Source organism: Acinonyx jubatus, chromosome B3, assembly GCF_027475565.1.
Source record: "Acinonyx jubatus isolate Ajub_Pintada_27869175 chromosome B3, VMU_Ajub_asm_v1.0, whole genome shotgun sequence".
Lineage (NCBI taxonomy): Eukaryota > Metazoa > Chordata > Mammalia > Carnivora > Felidae > Acinonyx > Acinonyx jubatus.
In genome coordinates this window covers 115,424,293-115,450,035 of record NC_069386.1, presented here as the reverse complement: position 1 = coordinate 115,450,035, position 25,743 = coordinate 115,424,293, and the positions used below count along the sequence as shown (strand labels likewise).

At 48.8% G+C, this 25,743-nt stretch overlaps 1 protein-coding gene across 10 annotated transcripts in view; it reads right to left on the bottom strand.

Moving 5' to 3' along the window:
- RGS6 (regulator of G protein signaling 6) overlaps positions 1-25,743 on the bottom strand; it is a 560,843-nt gene that overhangs the window by 90,825 nt on the left and 444,275 nt on the right. For all 10 annotated transcript variants that reach the window (XM_027066078.2, XM_015071694.3, XM_027066077.2 and 7 more), the window contains 3 exons: positions 6,859-6,909; positions 3,713-3,819; positions 2,453-2,504 (listed from right to left, as the gene is read on the bottom strand). In XM_027066078.2, the coding sequence (XP_026921879.1) occupies positions 2,453-2,504; positions 3,713-3,819; positions 6,859-6,909 (210 nt within the window). The remainder of the gene's footprint in view (positions 1-2,452; positions 2,505-3,712; positions 3,820-6,858; positions 6,910-25,743) is intronic.

Genomic DNA, 25,743 nt, shown 5'->3' with positions numbered 1-25,743 from the left:
TACGGACGACGGAAACGTTTCCAGGTCATTCCCCATCGTTGGGACTCCCTAAAGCTGCTGCGTCCATTCTCAATGTTTCTCCTTGACTCTGACAGCTTTTTTTATAAACCTGTCCCTCCCCAAACTATTCAGCCTTCTCAGGCATTCGTCACCAACAGGAAACCTGTGAATACTCAGATCAGACTCCTCACCACCCTCTTCCTCCCCATCACGCTGCCTCCCCCAGCCTGGAATACTTGGATGGTAGGACTGTGACTTAATCAAATCTGTGTCAAAGCAACGGACACAGAGTGGGTGGTCAGTAAAGGTATGTGGAATGAATGAAAGTGTTTAGTTCTTCATCAATCCAAATTATACCTATCCTGAGTTCTTAGCTTTGGTTTTACATCCTCTCTGGCAAGATGGCCCCCGCAGAACTGATATTGTGAAACATTACCTTAGTGATAATAACACTAACCACCACCATGGTTTTTTTATTGGTTCCTTTCTATGGGGCCACACACCAAACCTTACAGGCATTTCATTTCATCTTAATAAAACAACACTAGGAAAGGAGTACTATTATTCTTCTAATTTTCACAGGAAATTTCTGAGGCACAGAGAGGTTAAATAACTTGCCAAGATCACACAGCTAGTGGAACCAGTTGATCTTGGAGCCGCTGTGCTGAGATCTCTCTTGGTAAAAACTTTGATTTTCTGACTGAACTGCTTTGTAAATGCTGGTGAGTACTTTTGGAGCCCGCACCTTGACTTCTCCATCCGATTTGCCAAAGTCGAGGCACAGGAATTCAAAATAATTTTGCCTTAATGAAAGCCTGATATAAAATTGTTATTCCTACCCTTGTTCGTGCCACTCAACTCAAATTATGACGTGGAGAATCCCTCTAGAGAAAGGGAACCAGTGCCCTGGGGTGTATGGTGTGAGATGGCCTAACCTTTATGGGCTCATGTTCAAGTAAATATTTTCATCTTACTGGAGTCTAGTTATCTGGTCTTGCCATCCTCCTCCCCTCTCTGCAGCCTGTAAAAATATCGTTTTTTACATTCACAAGGGCACCCGGCTGCTGCATGGAACTGAGCCACGGTTACTCAAGTTCCGAGTTGGGCTTTTGTGAGCGGCGTTTCAGCCCCAGAAGAACAAATTTTGTGAGTAGCCAAATGTAGCTCTGATTCTGAGTTGGAAGCCTTGCTTATCCACTTATCACGTGGTTTAGAGCACAGCCCAGTTCCAGAGGGACCCCGCAGTGGTGCCCTGCAGACAGCTGCAGAGACCATCAGAGGGCACTGCCCCCTGCTTAAGGGCCGTCCTCCGGAACTGGAAACACAACGACTGTAGCCTCCTTGGGCAATGCCTTGTCTGCACCCCATCCTTGGCATTGCTCCCCACCTGCTGGCGTTGGGAGTGATCCAGACAGGGTAGCTTATCACAAGGTCTCCTGGACAGGCTTCCCTGATCACTGCCCAGCTGCCCATGCCCCTCCCTTCTCTACAGCTGCCTCTGTCTCCCCGTGCAAGCAACCCTGCAAAGAGCTTGGGGAGAAGCTGGGATCTCACCAAGTGCCCCAGGCCCAAGGAGAGCCACTGTGGACTGCCTCAGCAGCTCAGTCAGTCAGCATGGGCCTTGAAGCCACTCGGATCTGAGTTCCAATGCTGATGCTTCTACTACCTGTCAATCGCCTTTAATAAAGAACCAGAACTGTCAGCAACTATTTGCTGAGTGCCAGCAAAACTGTGCTATGCACTGGGGAATATGAGAATGAGCAAGCAGGACCAGTCCCTGGCTTCATGGAGCTTACGACTGACTGGGCATCCAGAGAAGTAAAATACGACGCGATATGTGTGAGGTTGTGGCCTCTCTGAGCCTCAGGTTCTTCATCTGGAGTATGGGGACAAGGTAACTTCTGTAGACAAGATAACGTCTGTCCTGCCTGGACAGAGGTAACTCCCTGCCTGCCAAACTCCCAACCTCACCCACTCCTAATTTCCTAGTCCAGGATAACTTCTGCACACTCCTCCCTGGTCTAGCTTCTTTTCCGCCTAACTTCTCTAGCTATCAAAAACACCAATGAATTATTCATAACTCTTAACAAGTCTGTGAGAATAGAAAGAGCTGGGGTGGGGGTGGGGGTGGACCCTTGATCCAGCCCTCCCTGAAACCTTGCCCCAGAAGGGAGTGGTCAGCGGTCACTATCTTGGTTCTCCCTGGCTCCACAAAATGAGCATACTGGCCAGCTTGACGGAACGTTCCTTCCCTTCCCCTGTTCCCCTCCAAAGGCTGCATCTCTCAGTGTGCTCTGCCTTTCTTCATTATGTGGAACAGGGAGCTTATTACATGTCAACGCTTGGAAAAGGACTGAGCAGGATAACGACCCCTCCTCTCTGTGCGGCAGTCACCCAGACACCAAGCGTTTGTCGTCCACGCTCCCAGGAGTGATGCCTCTTCACTGCTCACCGTAGTCGGTGTTTTCAGGCTCCCAGCAGTTTGAAGGCCAAAAGTACGGGGCCTGCGCAAAAGAGCACAGATGTCAGGACTCAGAGGCACACCGGTACTTGCCTTCCTCTGCCTGGGGCCTGGGTCCACCCTCTCCTGCGTCCAGGGAGGACCCCTCCCCATGACAGGCTCTGCCCCGGCTCCTTTGTGCTGATGCCAACCCCCCAACTCTCTCCTGGTCTTAATACAGCAGAGGCCGTCAACATTTCAATCTGGGTATTGAGAAATGACATCTAAGGTAAGCAAAAGAAATGCGAAAATGAGAAACTTAGTTAACAGGGCAAGGATGTCTTATCCCAAGACAATAGACGTCTAATGCCAAAGTCAGGCCGGCACAGTTTCCCGGGGAACACAAGCTCCAAGTTCCTTTTCTCCCTTTGAAGTATGTATCCCTAACACCGACATGTGGAAACTCTAACCCACAGGGCGGCTGCACTTGGAGTAAGGAAGTAATTAGGGTTCCGTGAGGTCACAGGGTGGGGCCCTGATCCCATAGGATTGGTGTCCTTATCAGAGGAAACACCAGAGAGCTTGCTTTCTCTCTCCACCATGTGAGAAGCGGCTGTCTGAAAGCCTGGGTGAGCCCTCTCACCACTGACCTAACCTGCTGCAACCTGGACCCTGGACTTCCTGCCTGCAGCACTGTGAGAAATTTCTACACTGGTGGTGTAAGCCACCCAGTCTTTGGTATTTTGCTATAGTAGCTAGAGCAGACTAAAATGCCCTTTGACCCTGTCTAAAAAACTCCACTCCATTGGTGTTGACCTTGACACAGCCTCTTATCCTCTGCCCCATTTCCCTCTAGAACAGGACCTGAGAAAAGGAGTGGGAGGGGTTAGGTAGTGGACAGAAACTTCAGACCAGGAAGGCAGCATGACAGAGTAGGAAGATCAAGGACTTTGCCATCAGGCTGACCGACACTCAAATCAAGGGCACCTCCTAGATTTATTAAACCTCGGAGCACCTCAGTGTTCTCATCTGTCAAATGGATGATATATATAACCCTAAAAGTTTGTTCTTCAGATTGAATGAGGAAATATGTGTAAAAGGTGCCACCCCCCCAACAACAACAAATGGACCAGATAAAAGCTTGTTTGGCCTTCCCAGTGTTGGGGGGAGGTAAGGGTTGCTCCCTTAAATACCCTCAGTTTTGTAGGTAGTTTTAATCTGAGATCAGATAACAAGAGAACATTCTTCAGGAGGAGGAGGTGGCAGGCCTACCTGGAAACGGTAGAAGGTGCCGTCATCCTTCATGGTGAGAACGTGGTCCGAGATTGGAAAGATGTAGCCCTGGGCAGCTATAAGGCTTCCCACGTGTATTGCTTCAACTGCATGGACAGGGCATGAGAGAGAGGAGTGTTTAGTAAGCTGTCAGAACGCAGGGCTCCTTAGCTGGAATGTCAGTCAGGAGGGCAGAAAGGCAACCGGAAGCCAACTGTCATCACCCCCAGATAGCTGCATGATTGATCGGCTGATTGACTGATAGCCTTTGATATAAATAAATGCACTGGGCCGGAGGTGGGGGTTGGGGCATCAGTGGCTAGGAAGGGCCAACATGTGTCTGGGTTGGCCCAGACATTTGGACCATTTGGACCAACATTTGGATCCCAGCTCTGAGAGTCTGACATCGCTTGACTTTCCCCAACACTTGCAGAAGAAAGTAGCTTCATGGTCAAGAGCATGGGCTTTGGTATAGACACATGCTTCACGTAAAAGGTCCTAGCAGTGCCTGGTGCTCGGTAGGTTTCGGCAGCCCTGATTCATGTGCCTGTTTCATCAGGTTTATCAGCCCCAGCAAAATGAGCATGCAGTCTCACTGCCCATGGCATTCCCCGATATGACAGTCCTATTGGAGGGAGGACAGCATTACCCTTCTCTAATGCATAGAGAGTAAAACCTCACTTTCTTAGAAAATTGGAGGAAGGGTAGGTAATGCAGTGGGCAGTAGCAGAAGGAGGCCAACCTGACAGAAGTATTTATGTTTTTGCCACCATCAGCCCATTGTTTCGTTACTTAGCACCAGCCATAAATAGATTCTCGTAGGTAAGAATTTGTGTCTATTCGGAGCAGAGCTGAGAACGAAAAATAACAAATCCAAATGGTTCCACCATGCGTGATAATCCTTCACCAATATAAAAGTACTCCTACTGCTAAAAACTAATTTTTGGATGTGAAAGTGATTGATATGCTTAAGGAGTCTCCAGGAATTATTAATTTCATAAGCCCTGAAATTTTTTTTTTAAAGCAACTTGTTTTGTCTTGCAAACTTCTCAAGAGGTTGTATCTAATCCGAGTGTTTTACTTATGTAGAACACCTCTCTTTTGGAAATAACTGGTGGAGTCAGAATGAATGAAGTCGGATGTTATTTGCTCACTGATGACCAGTTTGCTTTTTAAAGTCTAGATGCTTCGAGAATCATGGGGACGGCAAAAAAGCAGAGTGTCGTCACTGGCAGCTGCTCCTTCCCCGGGGAGGAAAGAACAAAATCCAGTAAGAAGGTGACTTTCATGTCCCCGACCTAGGAGCTAGAACTCTCACTTCATCCTTTGTGGTTCTGTTTAGCTATATGGCAGATGGGGAGGGAGGGTGAGGGGAGGGGCAGATGTTGGATGTGCCTGGCTTCCCAGGGCCTTGCTTTGTCTCATTTCTACCCTTGTATTCCAAGCTGGTGAGTTGTTCTTAACTCTTCCTGCTCAACCATTTCTCAGAAGCCTAAATGGTTCCCAATACCTTGATGTTCTCTCAAGGCCATCGGAGTATAAGAGACCTTCATAGACATGATCTTGCTTATTCACGAGCTTTCAGGGAAAGCTCCTCATACCAGGGCCAGAGGACTTCTGAAGCCTATTCGCCTCCCACACTACTACTACCGCTACTAATGATAATAATACGTCTTAGAAATACAGTGAGTATTTTAGAAGGGGTAAGAAAACAGTGCTATTGGTAGAGAAAAGATTACCCTGAAGAATGGTACTCCTTTGGTTAAGCATTATAACAAAAGAAGCATTGACTTTAAGTACGTGCCACTGAACTGGTAGAAATGCATTCAGCCCTGTTTTTACAAGCGGACAATCAGAAGTCCAGGCTGCATGAGGGAAATGCATGGGGCAGTTAATCTGGGTTCTATCCTTAAAAGGATTTGAAATCACAGGTTCCCTCCTGTGGATTAAGAGCTTGAGCAGAATTACGAATTTTCACTTGTCACGGAAGTTGCCATTAATCATCATGGCGAAAAAGGCTAGTGTCCCTCCCACGAATGACCCACTTCTTTTCTGGCACTCAGATTTCTGGCGACTACATTTAATTGAACTCTGTGTAAATTGTATTGTTTCATAGTCAATAGCCTCCTAGGAGCATCAGATTAAAATATAGGAATTCCTGAGCTGACTTCGTGACCACAGCAAGGAATCACAGCTGAAAGTCGGACACCTAGAAAGGGCACTTCCAAAAATCTTTAGAACGCATAGCAATTGGAAGCCATTTAATTAAGGGCAGATAGGTCTACTCCCCGAGAACATAAGAATACATGAATGGATATTGGATATTGATAAATATGACCTTCAGGCATCAAGGATACTCAGTTAAAACAGGAAGTGTACTATAAACTCCAAAACACATTAACAAACACACAGATCCTAAGGTTGGCTCATCTGGAATTTTCACTTTTCTGAAACCCCTCATTCTCTAATTAGGCTGGGAAAATAAATTTTACTACTGATTTTCTGGTGGGAGGACAGATTCGGAAACTGTTTTATTGGCCAGAATTCTGTTGTTGTCTTTCTGGTGAGGTTTTCCTAATTGAAATGCACAATTAAGGCTCAGGGAAAAAAAAAAAAATCATTCTTTCACTTCTTGCAGAAGGAGGAAACAGAAGGAGTCTTAGCAAATAATTAAACATCTTAATTGTGGATCAGGCAATCTGATTTTAAGAGCTGGCTCTATAAAGATAGGTATTCAGTCGAGAAAATAAATTAATTTCATTTGCAAATAGAGTGACTCCACATCTTGGGATTCACATTTATTATTATTATGATGATTCTTATTTTAATGCTTATTTATTTTTGAGAGAGAGAGAGAGAGAGAGAGAGAGCATGCACAGGGGAGGGGCAGAGAGAGAGGGAGACACAGAATCCGAAGCAGGCTCCAGGCTCTGAGCTGTCAGTCCAGAGTCCAATAAAGGGTTCAAACTCACGGACTACAAGATCATGACCTGAACCGAAGTCGGATGTCTAACCTCCTGAGCCACTCAGGTGCCCCAAGACTCACATTTATAAGCCCAGTTCTCAGGAGAATGGGAGAATCTGGTTTGGAACTTGTTTATGGGATGTTTTTCAATACCACGGAGGATAAAATTGGAGTCAAATACCTGGGTCCTCGATGGAGAGGTTCTTCATAAGCCATTGCACAATGTCAGTACCTGAAATGATAAAGCAATTTGAACTGAAGACATCATGAATGCTTAACTCTGTGGCAGAAGAAACATGTTTACCTAAGAATCCCCAAATTCCAATTAGCACACACCCAGAGAGCTGGATAATATTGACAATTTTCCATCCTAATTAACCATGTCTATCCATTGGGATGCTTCCATAGTCACAATCTCACTCTTTTCCAAAAAATCCATTTTTGATGACTCAGGATGATCTTGTGTCCACACTTCTAGGGAGTATCTATAGGGAACTTCCTGCAAATATAGATTTTAATGATTTCCCTGAGACAGGTTAGGTGAAATTAGACTATATCTGAACCCCAGGATATTTCCTGAAGGAGGAGGCCTCTTCAGCTCCCTACCCTAACTGACAAGGCCTGACGAACACAGGTGACCTTACAGTTTCTTAACAACAACAACAACAACAACAACAACAACAACAAATCTCTAATTTTTTCATTGGGCCCATTTTAAATGAAAATGCTCCTATTGAGTTCTTACAATGGAATATGGCTATAAATGACATACACCACTTCTAGGCCTGGACCATAAAAACTCCCATGTGACCCACCACACCCTTTCCTTCCCTATCTGCTGGCTGAATGTAGAGAACCCCAAGAACACAGGGGAGGGCAGAGCCACAATGTGGGAGGAGCCTTGAATCCTGAACAATCATAAAAATTGATGCCCATTTTGGGCTCTGACTTGATTAAAAAATAAACATTATTGTTTTAAGCCACAGAAGTTGGGATTTATTTGTTTTGACATCAAGTTCCACCTTAACTACTATAAAATCTTGAGTTGGAAGGGACTTTTAAAGCATATCTACTCCAACCCTAGCCAATATAGGAGCCCCATCTGTAATACTGTGGACAAGAGGTACCATAATCTCCACTTGGAAAAACCCTAGTACCTGAGAATTACAGATTCCCTCCTAGTCAGCCTGTCCCAGTGAAATCATCTTTGATTTTTCAGAACAGAAATCTGACCCTCTCTGAAGTCCTCTCTTTGGACTTAGTTTTGCCCTCTGATGATAGAAAAACAAACCCAGACTTCTTGCTCTGGAGAGAGTCTGTCCGATATACTATCAGCATTCTTCTTGAGGTTTTCCCCCCTCGAGATGACACATGCCTGGGCTCCTCAGCTAATTTCTCCCATGACATGACCTAGAGACCCTCGCCATTTTAGTCAGAATTCTCTGAATATGTTTCCTTTTGTTTGCCTCCCTTTGAAAATGTCACGCCTAGAGCCAACGTGGGAGTAGGGGAGTCCAAATTTCTGGAAGGTTCTGGACTTCTGGTCAATTCACCTTTGTCACTGAACCATCTCACTTTAAACCAGGGCTGATCTTCAAACGTGGTTTGTCACCTCAGGATGGAATGTTTGATGGAAAGCAGCCTGAAAAGGGCAACATTTCTGGATGTCTGAGTCCTGTTGTGTGTGGGTCTGAGGCTTGGTCTGCCCATAGCTCTCCTGGAATAGATTCCTAGCTGAAAACCTGGAGAACTAGCAGAGGTCTTCGAGGAGCATTTCCTTTCCCCAGAAATAAAGTTTCCCAGAAATCTGACTTGTTGCCAGAGGTGAGAACAGCACGGGCCTGTTTCTCTCTGGCTCTCTGGAGAGGGAATGGAACCTTGTACCGTAGACAACCAGGGCCCCATCCTACTATTTCTGTGCTCCCCCAAGACCAGCCTCCACTGGCTCAGCCCTGCAAGGTGCCCCCGTTTCAACCTCAAAAGCAGAACTTCAAAGCTTCTCCCCGCTCTTGCTCCCGGATGGCATCTAGGAGCTAAACTTTGGATCAAGACCACTCCTGTTCATTCCCATTCTTTAAGAGAAAGGAGAGTTACGTCTGTGTGTGCTTGTGCATGTGTGTCCGTCTCTTCCAAATGATACAAGTTCAACATTTGTCCTAGGACATGAAGAACAAAGCAGAAATCAAATAAGAACTGTAATCCCAAGTTGGGGGTGGGGGAGAGACTCTAACCTGTTTTTTCCTCAAAAGAAAAATAGTTCTTTTTTGTGGGTTGCCTGGATACGGATAGGTTTCCAGCATCAGCAACAGCTCTCCCCCGGGCAGGCGGATTATCTTTCTGCTGAGCTTGCTGAACCATTATTTATCACCTGCCAAGATTGATTACTCACCCTGGGACAATGACAGCCCTTCCTTTCCCCTGTTAATTACTGTCATCATTAATATCCATGTCACTAATTAGTATTCATTCACATTGAAACTCCTTCCTCGCTATCATATCCGTTCCCCCCTCCACCCCAGCCGAGACTTCAGCACTATTGTCTAGATTTCTACCCTCTTTTTCTTTCACGCGCTCAGTGTCTGGCCTAATTGTTCTCCCCAGTCCACCAGGCCCTGGTTTGCATTCACGGAGCCGAAGGATCCCCTTTTAAGCACTTTTGTTTTTGGTAAAGACGGGAAAGTCACAAAAGCCTCTTTCCTTTTCACCTAGCAATGTGGCGGACCACACACCTGGGTTTCTTGTCCCTGGTGCAGCCACCGTAACAGTCGGGGTCTTCGTCTGGGGACTGGGGTGACTGTACTCAAAGCTCTGGTGAGGGCCGAGCTGCGCCCCTGCCTGTCCTGGGTCACTGCCTGCCTCACCCGCTGCAGACCTGCACGAAGGCCCTCAGCAAGCATAACAACGTGTAGGGGTTGAGGACGCTCCCCCCTCCTTCTCTTGGGCATGGGCTGCTTTAGGCTTCCTTGGACTAACCCAGGAGGGGCCAGCCTCCAGCCTCGTGGCTGGAAGCAAATGGTCCATGTTGAGCCCCAGGAACAAGTAAGGGAGGGAAATCTGTCATAATATTATGTCCTTTAAAAGACCTATAATTATTACACTGGAACCAGGCGAGAATAGTTCAAATGTCCGTCAGGAGAAAGCATTTTTCTTTTTTTCTCTTTCCTTTCTTCCTTTTTTCCTCCAGCCCCCAATCATTCTTTCCTTCCTATTCTGAAAAGAATTCGAAGCAGATTATTTTTCCGTTCTCTCTCAAATTAATTGTTGCCCTTTTTTACCACTGTTGGATTCTGGTTTTTATTTTGGTCAAGATCCCCCACCAAGGACTTAAAGCCAATATAAAAACTTTAGGAACAAATGCGGAATAGTTACTTTTTATTCCCAAAGGTTCTAAAACACTTGGCTGAAAGTTTTCTTTTTGAGGCTAATATGTCAACATATATGTCAGGAATATCCATGAAATACATCAGAGGGCACCTGAAACTGTTCTCCACAGCATATGTGGTTTGTTAGTATATTTATGTATATACTTATCAGATTAGGTATGCTTTATGTTTCTATATGTGCTGTAGGTATGTATTCCAATTATGTCTTTTATATATCATTATGTGTATTGGAAGGGTGTTTGGACACAACTCAAAACTTCTCTAGTAGGGGACTGAATAATTAATTATGGCTCATCCATACAATACATATCTATTGAACACCTAGTGTATTAAATGAAAAAGCATATCAAGAACAGTGCGTATTGTAAAATGACATTTTTACAATAGAAAATATGTATTTGCATTTGTATTCTATTAATTACACATGTATAGATATATACAGATACCGAGAAGAGAAGTTCTGGAAGAATGTTTATTTTTGAGAGAGAGGACGTGAGCGACAGAGGGGCAGAGAGAGAGGTGGCCTCTATGCAGATAGCAGAGAGCCCGATGCGGGGCTCGAACTCAGGAACCGTGAGATCACGACCTGAGCAAAAGTTGGATGCTTCACTGACTGAGCCACCCAAGAGACCCTGGAAGAATATTCAAACTGTTAACTTTAGGTTATCCTGGAGAGAGTGGAGGGTCCAATGATGGAAAATTTCTATTTTTTACATTTCCTTATTATTTGGAATTCATTGAACGTTAATATATTGCTTTATATAGTGCTTTTTAAATATATGGCTTTTTAAAAGTGAAAAACACTTTTCATTGTAAAGAGCAGAAAGGGAGGCGATGACCTCCTCCAGAGACTGGAGACTGCAGTGGAGAGGCTGGGGGATCAGGTTGCAGACACACAGCGGAGAGGGTAAGGGGAGCTCTGAACCCTTCTGCTGCCCCCAGGCCCTGGCCGTGGGCATTTTCTGCTCCCCAGTGAAGGGGCAGAGAAAAATGAGGCATGACTCACAAAACTGCCTCTCTCCAGAGGAGTAAAGAATTGGGAGGCTCGCTCCTAAGCCTCAAGCTCGTCACTCCCTCTGGACATTGGGCCAACCCCAAAGCTTTTTGTAGACTCTAACAGGGCTGCTCACCATAGTCCTAGACTAAGGGTGATCATCTGTACCCCTCAGTACAAACTAGATTCGAGCAAGCTGGTGAGATCTTCCAATATTTTAGGGGGTTCTCTTTCCGGTTTGGGGGAGATCCTTATTACAGAAGGGTTGTATTCTGAACTTTGTCCTCATGTGTTTTTTTTTAAAAAATGTTTTTTAACGTTTATTCATTTTTGAGAGAGAGAGAGACAGACAGAGAATGAGTGGGGGAGGAGCAGAGAGAGACACACACACAGAATCCAAAGCAGGCTCCAGGCTCTGAGTCATCAGCACAGATCCCAACTCAGGGCTCGAACCCACGAACCGTGAGATCATGACCTGAGCTGAAGTTGGACACTCAACCTACTGAGCCACCCAGGTGCCCCTGTCCTCATGTGCTTTAAGTGCCCCCAAAGATTAAGGAATACCTGGAACTTCCTGCCGGATAAGTCAGAACCTAAGGGGATCCTACTCTGAAACGCTTTCCCCCATTCTTCCCAAAGTATTGTATCAACCTTAGCCCAAATTAGATTATGCAAACTTGATAAAAGACTGGTTCCAGTCACCTGCAAATTTCAAGTTATGTGAAACTTGGTAGCTTATAAATCATAGTACTGATGACTGAAGCAATCGATAACTTACTTGTCAGTCCTCACCACTGGGGAAAGACACCTTCATCTGAGTAAACTGTTCCTGGAGCCCAACAAAAGATAAGATGGTTCCTGCCGTGAGTGACCTCCTGGTCCTCCGCAGTCAAGGTTATGACTCAGTCCACCCTGGGATTCTCACACACCTGCCAAGGTCTCTGCTACACCTCTGAGTGAGGAGGGCAGCTTTGTGCCGCTTTATCACATAGGTGCCATAGGCAGGCCAACATTCCTGAAGGAGGGAGACATTCCCCAGGGTCCATCGTGCACCAGGCCCGAGCTGGGCACTTGACCCTGTAATCACATATCATCCTGACAATAATTGTGTATAGTATAATAACTAGTATACCCATTTTAAGGATGAGGCCCAGAGAGGCCCAAGGCCACATACCTATAAGAGCCAAGCCTGGAATCCAGGCAAACTCATGCCAGATACTATGTCCACCACATCCTCTCTTATTGCTGAATAACTTTCCAAACGGTACTCAGAAGAATAACTGGAAAAGTGATACTCTGTGCTTATTTTCCCCTTGAAGCAGGGACATTAATTTAGTAGTAATAATAATTACTACCAATATTAGCTAGTGAGCTAATCATTCATTAAGCACTTTCTATATTGCAGGCTGTGGAATGACCCTACGATACTAGTTGCATGGGGGTGCCTGGGTGGCTCAGTCGGTTAAGTGTCCGACTTTAGCTCAGGTCACAATCTCATGGTTTGCGTGTTCGAGCCCCGCATCGGGCTCTGTGCTGACAGCTCAGAGCCTGGAGCCCGCTTTGGATTCTGTGTCTCCCTCTCTCCTTGTCCCTCCCCTGCTCATGCTCTGTCTGTCTCTCTCTCTCTCTCTCTCAAAAATGAACAAACTTTAAAAAAATTTTTTTAAATCCCATGATGTAAGTAGATTATTAGCATCTTTATTTTGCAGATGAATGGAAGGACATTCTAAGTAGGGCAGTCTTTATAGTTTTAGACCTTTCTTTTTTTTGGTTAAAAAAAAATCCCACAAAATGCAACAGTTAGCTGGCAGAGAAAGCTGACCTTACTTAAGAGGAGATGTTAAACTTTAGGATTTCAGAGGGTGAACACACTGAATAGTGGCAGGAAGACAGGAGGAGACTCAGGAGGAAGCACCGTGTGCCAGGACAAGTCTAATGGCATTTTGAGGAGTCGTGTTTGGTCAATGGGCTTGACTTTTTCCAAGGAACGCCATGACAAAATTTCACAGACATATGCTTGTTAACCAAGCCTAGGAACCAATAGAACACAGCGTTTATAAAGTCAGACTTGAGTTCAGCTCATGCTGTGTCACTTACAGACTGTGCAACCCGGGGCAGGTCCCTGAACCACCCCCCACCCCAACCTCCATGTCTTCATGGGTTGATGGGGGTGAAATACTGCCTACTCAGAGGGTACCGTAAGTGCGTGTATTCAAAACCTGGCCCGTGGTTTTGCTGGAATGGTCTGTTGATCATCAGCTCACCCACCTGCTCTGTGTCTTCATTGCCTGAGATGGAAACAGAGACAATAACCGATCTGCTGCAGAGGCCCTAGGGGTTAAAGGGAGTTCCGCACGTGCCATGCCCGCGCAGTGCCCGCTACAGAATACGCATTAGCGCACATTAGCTGCGGACAGAGTCTGCATTTTTAGGGACCTTGTATTGGAGCCAAGAGTCTAATCAAGTCATCTGTATGCCTGGAAGAAGCAACAGCAACTTGGAATTTTTGTGTGATTTGCCTGCCTTTTTGCCTTAGAGAACCTCAAGATGTCTTCTGATGCTTTTACGAAGGGGTCTGCTGATGGATAGCTTGTCAGATGGGAGGGGCAATGAACAAGGCAGTTGCAGCAGGCAAGCTCTAGGAGCCCGACCTCCGTGGCCCCATTCCTGGCCCTGTTCCTCCAGTAAGTGGACTTCTGGGCACAGTGGGTGGTAGGTAGAGCGGGTGCCCTCAATGCACAGCCATTCGGTCCAGCATAACAAGCCGTGTGCGCCAGTCTCTCACGTCCCAACATCCTCTTCCTCTCCCTCTTCTCCTCTTCGGCCTCATGGACTGCTTCTCCACTCCCAGAATGCACCACGCTCCATCCCGCTGCAGGACATTTGCATAAGCGATTTCCTGAGCCAGTGATGTTCCCTCCTTTCTCCGTTCCACTGTCTCTAGCTGACTCTGGCATGTCCTTTGGTTCTAACTTCCTCAGGAAAGCCTTCACAGATCTCCAAACCACGTCGAGTCCTTTGGCTGTCCCTTGCAGAGAATGGGGTTCCTTCTCTTCGGAGCACTTCTCTCCATTTGGAATTAGATATCCACGATGTGATTGTTGGATCAACATCTGCCTCCCCCTCTGTACTGGTTTCCTGGAGCTTCTGTAACAAAAGCCCACAAACTGAACGGTTCAAACAGCAGAAATTTATTGGCTCACAGTTCTGGAGGCCAGAGGCCTGAGAAGGCGGGGTTGGCAGCGGGGGTTCATCTGAGGGCGGTGGGGGAGAATGGGTTCTGGGCCTCTCTCCTCACGTCTGCAGGTCTGCTGGTCTTTGGTGTTTGGGGGCCTGCAAATGCATCACCCCGATCTCTGCATGAGCACCCATCAGAGAGCATTAGAAATGTTCTGGGGGCAGCTGAGTGTTCCGAGGAGGCTCGGAGGGGACTCTGTGGCTGGAAGGCATCTGGGCCCTATTGCCTTCCAGTGTTGTCTAATGGTCATCTCATTTGTGCGAATTTGAATCTGAAACGTGGTTCATGGACACGTGAACTTATATTTAACTCAATCTGTGCGGCCGATGCTTTCTTGAGATGAGGTACCTTCATCTTCGCGTGGCCCTCTCCCTGCACGTGTGCCTCTTTGTCCAACTTTTCCTTTCTAGAGGGACACCTGTCATAGTGGATTAGAACCCACCCTCACTAATTCACATTAACTCATTACATCTGAAATAACCCTGTGTCCAAGCAAGGTCACGTTCCAAGGTAGTGCAGTTTAGAACTTCAACATCCAAACTTTTGGGAAGACACAGTTCCGCTCCTAACACTCGCTAAACCATCAATCTGAGACGGCAGGACTCTGTCACACTGTCCTGTCTCTGGTACTGTGCAAACACCTGGCCTGGAGCTGGGCTTTAATACAGGCTCATAGAGCGACAGTTACATTCAAATATACATCCTACAGTATGTATCCACCCATAGGTACATATTCACTACATTGTAAATTTTTCTCTCAATTTTTGTGGCCCAGGAAACCTCATCACACACCAGCACCAACCGTGTGTGTGTGTGTGGGGGGGGGATGCATTTTGCAGCCACTGCTTTACATGAAAGTTTCGAGGGTTTTCATCCCTTGACACTGTTATCTTTCGAAACTCCTGTCTTCTCTTGTCTAAAGAAAGCTAACCTGATGAAAGCTTTAAAAAAATATCAGGCAGCAATCCAAAGCTGCCTTCTTTTCTTTATGCGATGCTGGCTGTCACTGGAAGAGGACGGTGAGTACAGGAAAGGCAAAGTCTCCCACCCTCTTCTGTGGGGCTCACAGCCACTGTCCCCCGCCAGCTCTCCACCGGTCCCTCTGCTCACTCCACTGGCCTCCAGACTGCACAGTTCCAACTGCCTTTCGCTGGCTTTGATCCAGCGTGTGATCCTCCCTTCTTCACAGGGAGGCTTCTGCAGTCTGACTCGGTTTCGGACAGGTTGGAGGAATTCAGTCCAGACACACCAAGTAAAATTTTGAACCCAGTGATCCCCAAGCATCACCACTGTATCCCCTCCTAAACCACAGCCTCTGGGAGCCACCTCCCTGGGGCGTCCTTCCAGGCCAGGCAAATCTGCTTGCTGACCATGGGCCTGTGACAACCGTGCCCCTCAGGGACCCAGGGCCTACGCGGGCAGGAAAGACAACTGGCTGCTGGGAACCCCCTGGTGGGCCTTCCCCTCCCCCTCCCTGCCCCCGCGCACCCCCCACTGCAGCCCAGCCTCCCCACTCAGATTCTGCGTTTCCCCATTCTCTGAAATTTAAAGCTTCCCTGTGCATTATGAAAAATAATAGGGGGCAGGAGACCAGGAGAGGTTATTACCAACTCATAAATCAACCAGGAGGCTCTGAGGGTTGCGGTGAGGTGTCTGAGATGGGCCCCTGGTTTGTTATCTCACCCAAGCCCCCACGATTGATTCATAACCTCATAACCCTCCTGCGTCCCAATCCTGGGCCTTATATCTAATTGTCAGCAGCCGAGGACATGATTTGCAAGAGGATGCGGTGGCGGCAGCCGTGGGGGTGGAGGAGAGATTAGTTTTGTCAATCAAAACCGTCCAGGGGAGGTGGGGAGCGCCCAGGACTTAGCTTCACAGTCAGCTTATTAAAGAGAAGGCTGAACATGGCTACGCTGACTGGGCCTCTTGCAGGGGCCTGGAGGACAAGGCCACTGGGGTGTAGCCTCTGTTCTCTGGGCCCACATTCCTCTCAAGCCGAAGGCAGGAATGAGGGGCAAACAGACTCGCGGCTCCAGGGGAGAAGCAAGCTAGTGGAGGCATTCAGCCGCACCCATCAGAGAGTGTTATAAACGTCCTGGGGGCTGCTGAGCATTCTGGGGAGGCCTGGAGGGGTCCCTGTGGCTGGAAGGCATCTGGGCCCTATTGCCTTCCAGTGTTGTCTAACGGTCACCTCATTTGTGTGAATTTGAATCTGAAACGTGGTTCACGGACATGCGAATTTACATTTAAGTTAATCTGTGCGGCTGAGGCTTTCTTGAGCGGAGCAGGAAAGGAGAGCCTTTATGAGGCCCCGGCCTGCAGGCTGCAGTCACTTACCAGGAATTTGATCCGTCCATCCACACTATGATAGCAATTATACGGATCCAATGGCACAGCTTTAAGGTTTCAAGTCTGCAAAGTACCCTGGACATCTGCCACCACCTTGGGGCGGGCGAGGCGTGCACAGCAGGGCGTGTGAGCAAGCCGGGGTTGAAGCAGAGTCTGGGACACACTGGTTTGTGAGCAAAGATTTTACAGTTTTGCACTAATTCCGGCTCCAGTCCCTTGGAACCTGCCTCTGGGCTCTATCAGAGAATAGCTCTGGCGTGGTGGAGCGAGCTTTTGTAATCAGACAGACCCGGCTCAGGGCCTGGCTCTGCCCCTTGCTAGAGGATCCCCTGGGATGAGTCACCCCACCACTCGGAGCCCCAGTTTACCCACCTGCAAAATGGGGTCAAGCACAGGATCCACCTGACAGCCTGTTACGATGATTAAAATGAGGACACAGAATAGACACCAACCAGCCCTACATCTCGCCTACAACCAACACAGACCTCTCCATCTGCGCGAACGGAAATCCGGAGCTGGTCTCCCACGGAAAGATCCCCAGCCTGGAACCAAGCCCCTTCTCCTGCCCCTCCCCAGGCCTAGCCACAGGCCTTCCAGAGAGTTCGTGGCTTGTTCTTACGTGGCTCTTCCAAGCTCCTCTCTTTTGTTCAGATGGATGAGGCCATCCTCTCAACCTTGGTCTGGGGTCTTCTCTATCAGCGGGGGATATACTTCCGGGTCCGCTCCTAGTTCTTGAGGCAAAGCAGCATGAGGACCCCTCGGAGACCTGTACCCCAGCTCCAGCCAGGCTCTCGCCTGGCTTCTCCCACAGGAGCAGCTAGGAGCCAAGTGGCCTGGGTGTGAATCCGGCTTCCCCCTGCCACCAGCTCGGTGGCCTTGGGGATGTGCCTCGCCCTTCATAAGCCTCAGTTTCTATGAGATACGATAAAAAGCTCAGTCTGAGAAGGTAGACGTGAGCTTGGAAAAGCTTCCGCCCCGAGTCCTTCAACACACAGCAAAGGATGGGCAAATGTTGGCTTTACTGGTATGATGACTGCTGTTACTGTGACTGGAACATTTCACTCATTTCCCTGCAGTGATGAATAAAATGGCTGTCCTCCAACAAGAAGGGGGACCAGTGTGCTGCAAGGACTGTGACTGGAGGATCGTGGGGTGCCCTGGGGCCACAGACAGGCGTGTGCCATTCCAGAGCTGACCCGCTGTCAGGAAGCAGGTGTTTGGGAACAGCAGGAAACAGTGGGAAGAGACTGGCGGAGGGGGAGCCCTGGATGTAAAGCCAAGGGCTCCACCACGGCAGCCCGAAGCAAACCACACTAACGGCACCAGGGCATACCTAACATTTGCATTGAGGTCAAGGTGGAGTAACAGCAAGTCTCTGTGGAAGGGAAGAGTCATGGGAGGGCAAAGAGTCAAGAGCACACTCTGGCATCATCTACGCGCAAAGCACTGTGGCCAGACGCCGAGGGCCGTGATTCAGGCGCGACTCAGAGAAAGAACCGGGCTTACGAGCTAAAGGGAAATGATCTCAGAGTTGCTGAGGAATGATCTCATGTGTTCCCAGCAACGGATGCTGGCCTTCCCCTCTCTTCTGCTCTCAGCCTGAGCCTCATGGCCTCTGCCAGCATTACCGTGAACGCTCCGGGTCAGTCCGCAGCCCCTACAACTCCACTGCCGTGCAGTCCCCCCAAACCCAGAGGAAAAGCGGCGTGCCCCCAGTTGTTTCCCTGCCTCCTCCTCTTTCAGCGGAGGGCCGGTGGCTTTGGGTTCTCTCGGAACTGCTGCCATCTCGCCTCCCCAGGACCCCTCCCCTTTGACTCTACCTGGATTGACAGCCTTGAGCGCCGAGGGCAGAGAGCTGGGTTGTCGGAGGGTGGCAGGGTGTTGACACAAAACAGAAGCAGTGGCAGGAACAATAGGGGCTGATCAGAGGCTTACGTGTCCTGACCTTGCTGAGGACTGGCCGGGGCCCTGGATAACCAGGAGGCCGGCAGAATGGCACTCACGGCCTGGCCATCAGTGAGAATACCATATGGTTTCACTCATATGTGGAACCTGAGCAACCAAACAGGTGAACATACGGAAGGGGGAGGGGAGAGAAGAGAGGGAAACAAGCCACAAGAGCCTCTTCATGTTAGAGAGCAGACTGAGGGTGGATGGAGGGAGGTGGGTGGGGGATGGGCTAGCTGGGCGACGGGTACTAAGGAGGGTACTTGTTACGATGAGCACTGGGTGTTGTATGTAAGTGCTGAACCACTGAATTCTACTCCCGAAACCAATATTGCACTGTAGGTTAACTAACTAGAATTTAAATAAATAAATACAGGGGCGCCTGGGTGGCTCAGTCGGTTGAGCGTCTGACTTCAGCTCAGGTCACGATCTCACGGTCCGTGAGTTCGAGCCCCGCGTCGGGGTCTGGGCTGATGGCTCAGAGCCTGGAGCCTGCTTCCAATTCTGTGTCTCCCTCTCTCTCTGCTCCTCCCCCGTTCATGCCCTGTCTCTCTCTCTCTCAAAAATAAAATAAACGTTAAAAAAAAAAAATAAATACAGACACCAGGGCGGGGTGCCTGGGTGGCTCAGTTGGTTAAGCATCCGACTTTGGCTCTGGTCATGAGCTCGCGGTCTATGAGTTCAAGCCCCATGTTGGGATCACTGCTGACAGTTCAGAGCCTGGAGCCTGCTTTGGATTCCGTGTGTGTGTCTCTCTCTCCCCCACCCCCACCCCCCCCACCCCCCCCCCGCTCAAGCTCTGTCTCTCTTTTTCTCTCTCAAAAATAAACAGACATAAAAAAAAAAAAAAAAAACAAAGACACCAGAGGGGAGCTGGCAGCAGCCAAGCCATACTACCTGCCTTCCCCACCCCACTCTTTCCTCCTGAAATCCCTAACTCTTTTTCTTCTTCTTCGGGCAGGCAGGTAAGGGGCCCGGGTCTGGCTTTGGAAGATTTGAGGGGAAAGTGAAGCCAGCCGTCTGAGGTGGAGGAGAGTTTTGACAGTCCACAGTTCGGATCTCCCTACCTGCCTTTTCTGGTTTCCGTAGGTCAGGTTCTAAGATCAATAATGTAGGCACATGTGGGGACAGGGAAGGACCCTGAGGGAGAGGACAGAGGTCCCTGGGGCTTGCAGGGGCTGGCTCCCTCTTCATGACCTCAGTCTCGCATTCCAGCTCCCTCCCTCCCCACCCTCCCCACCTGCTCCCAGAGATTGCACTTCCCCTATTAGCACGGATGCTGTGCACGCACATGTGTCCACAGCCGTCCACACCACCCCCACACATGGAGCCGACACACATTCACACGTGCCCTCGCACGCACACACGCGCACCCTCTCATATTTCACAGCCATCTCATTGCTTCCGTAATATGTTCCCAGCCCTACAGTCCCGACAAATGACCAAAAGAAGTTGAGGCTAGAACAAATTTCGAGGAGGGAGCTGCTTTTATATGTTAGAAACCTAAGTAATACGGAGGAGAGGCCAGATCTCAGCACCACTCATATGATCAGCGGCCGTGAGTCCCCTTGCCGGGAATAATCTTGACTGCCTGCACACAGTGGCCGGCAAGGAGAAGAGAGGGGCTGAACCCAGCCCACAGAAGGGAGAAATGACTGCACTCATCTCCAAGACGTGGAGCTTCTAGATGATTTCGGACCTCCGCGGTTTAAGGAGTGGTCTTGGAGCTGAGGGTAGCGTGTTGGGATATCAGACGGGAAAAGGAAGGCCAGAAAGAAAAGAAAAATTGCCACCATCACCAGCAGGCACGTCTACGGTGGAAAGGATGGTCATGTTTACGCTATGCCAACGAGGTCCTGGAGGGGAGCTGGGGACCCCCGGGAACCCCACAGTTACGGGGCATGCAGTGAACGTGGTGTAGACAAAGGTACAGCTGGGTTCAGGGATGGCGAAGCAGTCTGGGGCCAGAGCACCAGCTGGAGAAGCTTCCTCCACGAGGTCCAATGCGACAGGAAGATAGAGGAGTTATGGAAACCTAGAGGAGGTGGTTGCTGTCGGAGACAGCGGCCGGACGGGATCCATGGCCGTTGATTATTTATTGGTTCAAATGTTTATTTATTTTTGAGAGAGAGAGAGAGAGCACGCAAGCAGGGAAGGGGCAGAGAGAGAGAGAGGGATTCGTAGCAGGCTCTGGGCTGACAGCAGCGAGTCCGATGTGGGGCTTGAGCTCACGGACTGCAAGATCACGACCTGAGCTGAAGTCGGATGCTCACCTGACTGAGCCACCCAGACATCCCTGGGAACCATGACCTTTAGGAGAATATAGCCACTCTCAGACCGAGGTCTATAAGGGAACAAATGCTATGACCTCTCCTTCTGTGCACTGATGTCCTGCTGGTGTCACCCAGGGGATGAATCAATCCATTGTAGCCAGGGGGCAAGGGAACACATCGAGGCAGCCCACAGTGACAGCCTCTGAGGATGCAGAGCTGGGCAAGAAGGGCAGCGGGTGGCTCTGGAAGGACCCAGGAAGACGATCCAGCACAGAAGCGGAGGGGAGAAAGCATTTGTGATACAGGCCTGTCCGTAACGTGTTGTTCAGGCGCGTTAATTATTCAGCACGCTTTACTTTAGTGGAAGTCAGGGCTGGGGGGTTTTGCTCCGCTGTCCTGGTTCCCCCAATACTGACACTTCTCGGCTGGGAGGAGACGTAGCACTCACCAGGCTACACACATACCAGCCCTTACGTCACCGTCACAGTGCACCTGAGCCTTTGCTCAGATGCTCCCATTTCACAGCTGGGGCCTAATGGTTTCCTCCTCTATTCATTCTAAAGAGCATCTGTTGAGCCCCTGCTGTCTTCCTCTGAAGGCGTGACTGTCTCCCCCAAGCTCATACCCTCACAGACAAGTCCGACCATCAAGGAGCGAGCCCCACAAAGACAACAGCGGACCTGTGTAATTAGATGAAATGGAGTGAGGGGGGCGAGCGTGACCGTGGGGCGACGGAGACTGGGAAGTGAGCAGGATGGCATGAGCCCCGCAGGCTGGAGCAGCAGGAAGGACGGGTTGCGTGAGTATTTGGAGGAAGGGCAGCGGTGCGGAGAACCACCCCCCCCCCCCCGGGATGGGACCATGCAGAGGACAGGTGTGTGGGACTGGAGATAGGAGGCTGGAGACACAGACCGGGCTGGAGCTGAGACCAAAGAGGAAGGGGCCACCACACCTCGGGAAGCCTGTGGACGGCCCTGGGGTATGCTTTCATTTATTTTATGTATTTATTTAAATATTTTTTTATTCGAGCGCAGTTGATACACAATGTTACGTTCGTTGTACAATATGGTGATTCAACGGGTGTACAGGCGATGCAATGCTCACCACAAATGTAGCTACTCCTGCCAGCATACAACATAATTGCAGTGCCACTGACTATATTCCCTCGGCCGTGCTTTATATCCCGTGACATCTTCCTCCCGTAACCGCAAGCCTGTATCTCCCGCGAAGAGCATGGAGGTTCCTCAAAAAGTTAAAAATAGAAATATCACATGATCCGATAATTCTCCTGCTGGGTATTTATCCCAAGAAAACAAAACTACTAACTTGAAAAGGTATACACACCCCTACGTTTGTCGCGGTGTTATTTACAACAGCCAAGATAACGGAAGTGTCTGTCCATAGACAAACAGATAAGGAAGATGTGTGTGTATGCAATGGAATATTACACGGCTGTGAAAAAGGATGCGCTCTTGTCTTGGGTACTTTTCCAAGGCGGCTTTGGCTGCTAGGAGGAGGAGGGATTGTAGAATGACAGGAGCAGAAGCAGGGAGACCAGCTGGTAGCCATTTTCAGTAGGTTGGGGGAACCCAACGCTAGCTGGGCTCCACCGTGGCAGTGGGATGAGAGAAGCAGGTGGGGTTCCAGTCTACCTTGGAGGCAGGGCTCCTGGTGCTCTCTACTGGACGGGACATGGAGTCTGAGAGCAAGAGGAGTCAGGACTGACTCTCAGGTTTCCAGCTTAACTAATTGCATGCACGGTGGAATTTAGACTAACTGAGGCACAGAAGCAGGTTGGGGAGGAAGCCTGGGATCATCTGTTGGCCGTGTCTTGTCTCAGATTTATATTCTAGGAGCCATCTGAGTGGAGATGTCAAATGGGTTGTTGGACAAATGAGTCTGGGTTTTCAAGGGGAGAGCAGGCTGGTGATACTCTTTGGGAGTGATTGGTGTGTAGGAATTCACCTAAAGCAGTGAGTCTGGATGAGGTCACCCATGGAGAAAATGCAGATGAGAAGCACATTGGAACGATGCCCTTGGCTTTCGAACGGTGCAGCTGGCAGGGGACGTGAGCCTGTCCTTCCTCAATCTGAAATGCCTTCCATTAGTCTGAATGCCCAGGCTTCGCTCTTCTGTGACTTGGCCTGTGATCATTGCACTCCATTCCGTTTCTGGGGAGATGACAGGAGAAACGAGCTCTGACACCAGACCCTCTCTGCCAGCCTCCGTCAGAACCCGCAGCCGGAGCCACCTCTCTTGCTCATGCCTCGATGCAGGGAAAATTGCACCCTTTACCACCATTTTACGGCCCCTGACAGTTCTGTCTGGTGATCAAGCCAAAGAGACAGTTAAGGATTTCTGTGCTGTCTTCCGATTTGCAACAAGTTTACACTTGTTTTCTGACTTTTCTAACACTGAATGACAGCAGACTCGCTGAAAGCATCTTGTGCGACTCTGGAGCTGGCCTGTGGCCACGCACTGCTGTGTGAGCCCTGCCTCCGAGAGGACACCGTCACTCGGCCCCGAGGTGACCACAAGCTCCAGACCCTGCCTGTGTCAGAAGACTTTGGGGTGGAATGGTGTCAGAAGCCAGGCGTCTTTGTAACGTGCAAGCCTCCTTTCATACCCGTCAACTCCAGGCAGAGAGAAGCTGGCTTTTGTTTAGAGAAGATGCTGAGAAGATTCCCAAGTGGAGAAACTCTGCAACTAACTAGGAAGGAATAAGTATCAAACCGATCCTGAGTATATTCTTCCTAGCACCCTTTCCTCATCAGCTCTCCTGCCCCAAGTGCTGGCTGCTTCCAAAATGGAATAGATTTCAGGTGGTGAATAATTAAAGATATTGCTAGAATTAATACGGAGAATACAACAGGATCCAAGTGATGACTGGGGAGAGCTCTATGAGGAGCCCTTGGTCACGGATAGCTGCTGTAAGTGATCATAGAATTGAGCTTATGATTCCTGGAAATAAAAGGATAAAGTCAACGGCACTCATTTCTTGGCCTGTCTTCTCCATCGGTGCATCTGAGGGTCCTGAGGGAGAGACGCCCCCGTCTCCTCAGCTCGGCCCCCCTGGCTCATTGCCCAGAGCACATCACGGATTTTCAATAAACATCCGACGAATATTTCACAGAATGTTGGCCAAAATCGATGATTTGCCTTTTGGCATAGCTAATCACTGTGCTGTTTTTTCTTCCGGGTGTTGGTTTTGATAGAGTTGGTCACTTCTTAGGGCCACTTCTGAACCTTGATAGTAAGGCGGGCCAGATCTTTGGTGTGGAAAGCTACCTTGCTGTTTGCTATTGCAGATTATTTATGTGTATGTTGAAGAGGGGGCCAACGCAAGGTCCTATTTCGAGTTATTCGGGACTAGCCCATCCTTGACCATCCTGATTCTGCTGGTGCTATTATCATAAAAAATGGCTAAAGCTCTGAAAGAATTGTTAAAAGCCCTGATTAATATTGAGGTTATGCGGCTCAGCCTACAGGCAGAACTAAAGGCCGGTGTCTGATCAATACATGATTACAACGCTGTCTACTTTTCTAAAACATTTTCTCAGCAGTGGTTGTACCCATGCTAGGGTAGTAGATTGAGAGAACCAGGCCTGATATGTATTAAGTAGACACTTGTGTATAGTTTTGAGGGATTGAGATTAGGGTCAGCTGCACATTCTAGAAAAAGAATAACACAAACAAAATGACAGCGACTTAACCAAGACAGAAGTATATTTGATAGAAGAGGTCTGGACGTGTGGTTCCATGGATCGTCAGGGATCCATGCCTTAACGTTTCTCTTCCGCCCTCCCAGTGCTTGGCTTCCAACCCCAAAGCCACTTCCTGGTTCAAAATGTCTGCCAAAGTATCAGGCATCACATCCCAGCTTCAGGCAGGAGGAAGAAGGAAGAACATAAGAACTAAAAAGTGCCTGTCCCGGTTGAGACGCCTCCCTTCAAGCACATTTTCCGGGAGTCCCTTACTCTATTTACACATTGTGAAACACAGAGTAACGGCTCCAAAGATGCCCATGTCTGAACCCCTGGAGCTGTGACTATCTACCTTACGTGGCAAAAAGGACTTTGCAGATGTGATTAAACTAAGGCTCTCACGATGGCGATTCCTGGACTATCCAGGGGGGACCAATGTAATCACAAGGATCTTTATAAGACAGGTAGGGGTGTCAGAGAGAGGGGAGATGTGATGACAGAAGCAAAGGGGTGTGTGTGTGTGAGAGAGAGAGAGAGAGAGAGAGAATGAGAGAGAGAGAGGAGGGAATGCTAGATAGCTGCCAGCTTTGAAGATAGAGGAAAAGACTATGAACCAAGGAATGCAGAAAGCCCCCGAAAGCTGGAAAAGGTGAGGAAACACATTTTCCCTTAGAGTGTCCAGAAGGAACAGAGTTCTGCCAATAGCTCAGTTTTAGCCCTCGAAGACCCATGTCAGACTTCTAACCTCTGGAACTGTAATACGTCTGTGTCATATTAAGCCACAGACTTTTCGGTAACGTATCGCAACTCCAAAAGGAAACCGTCCGCATCTTGGGCCAGAACTCGGTCACTGACTACATCTCGCTCTAAGCGAAGCCGGGAAATAGTCTTTGACTCTGGGCAACAGTGTGCTGAGCCACAAATGGGGCTTTCTTACCAAGGAGGGAAGGAAACATGGGTGCTGGGGTCAGGAACAGCAGACATCCAGGTGGGGCTGTTACACAAACAGAAGGCTCTCTGCGTGTAGGAGACGAGAAAAGCATTCTTCTCAAAACAGAACTGGCAACACTTCCAATCTATATTGAGGCAATATACCTAAGAAGGTAGCATAAAACCTTGAGAAGCATTGTGGCAACGGATGAAGAAAAGGGCTCCAGTAATTCAAAGAACACTTT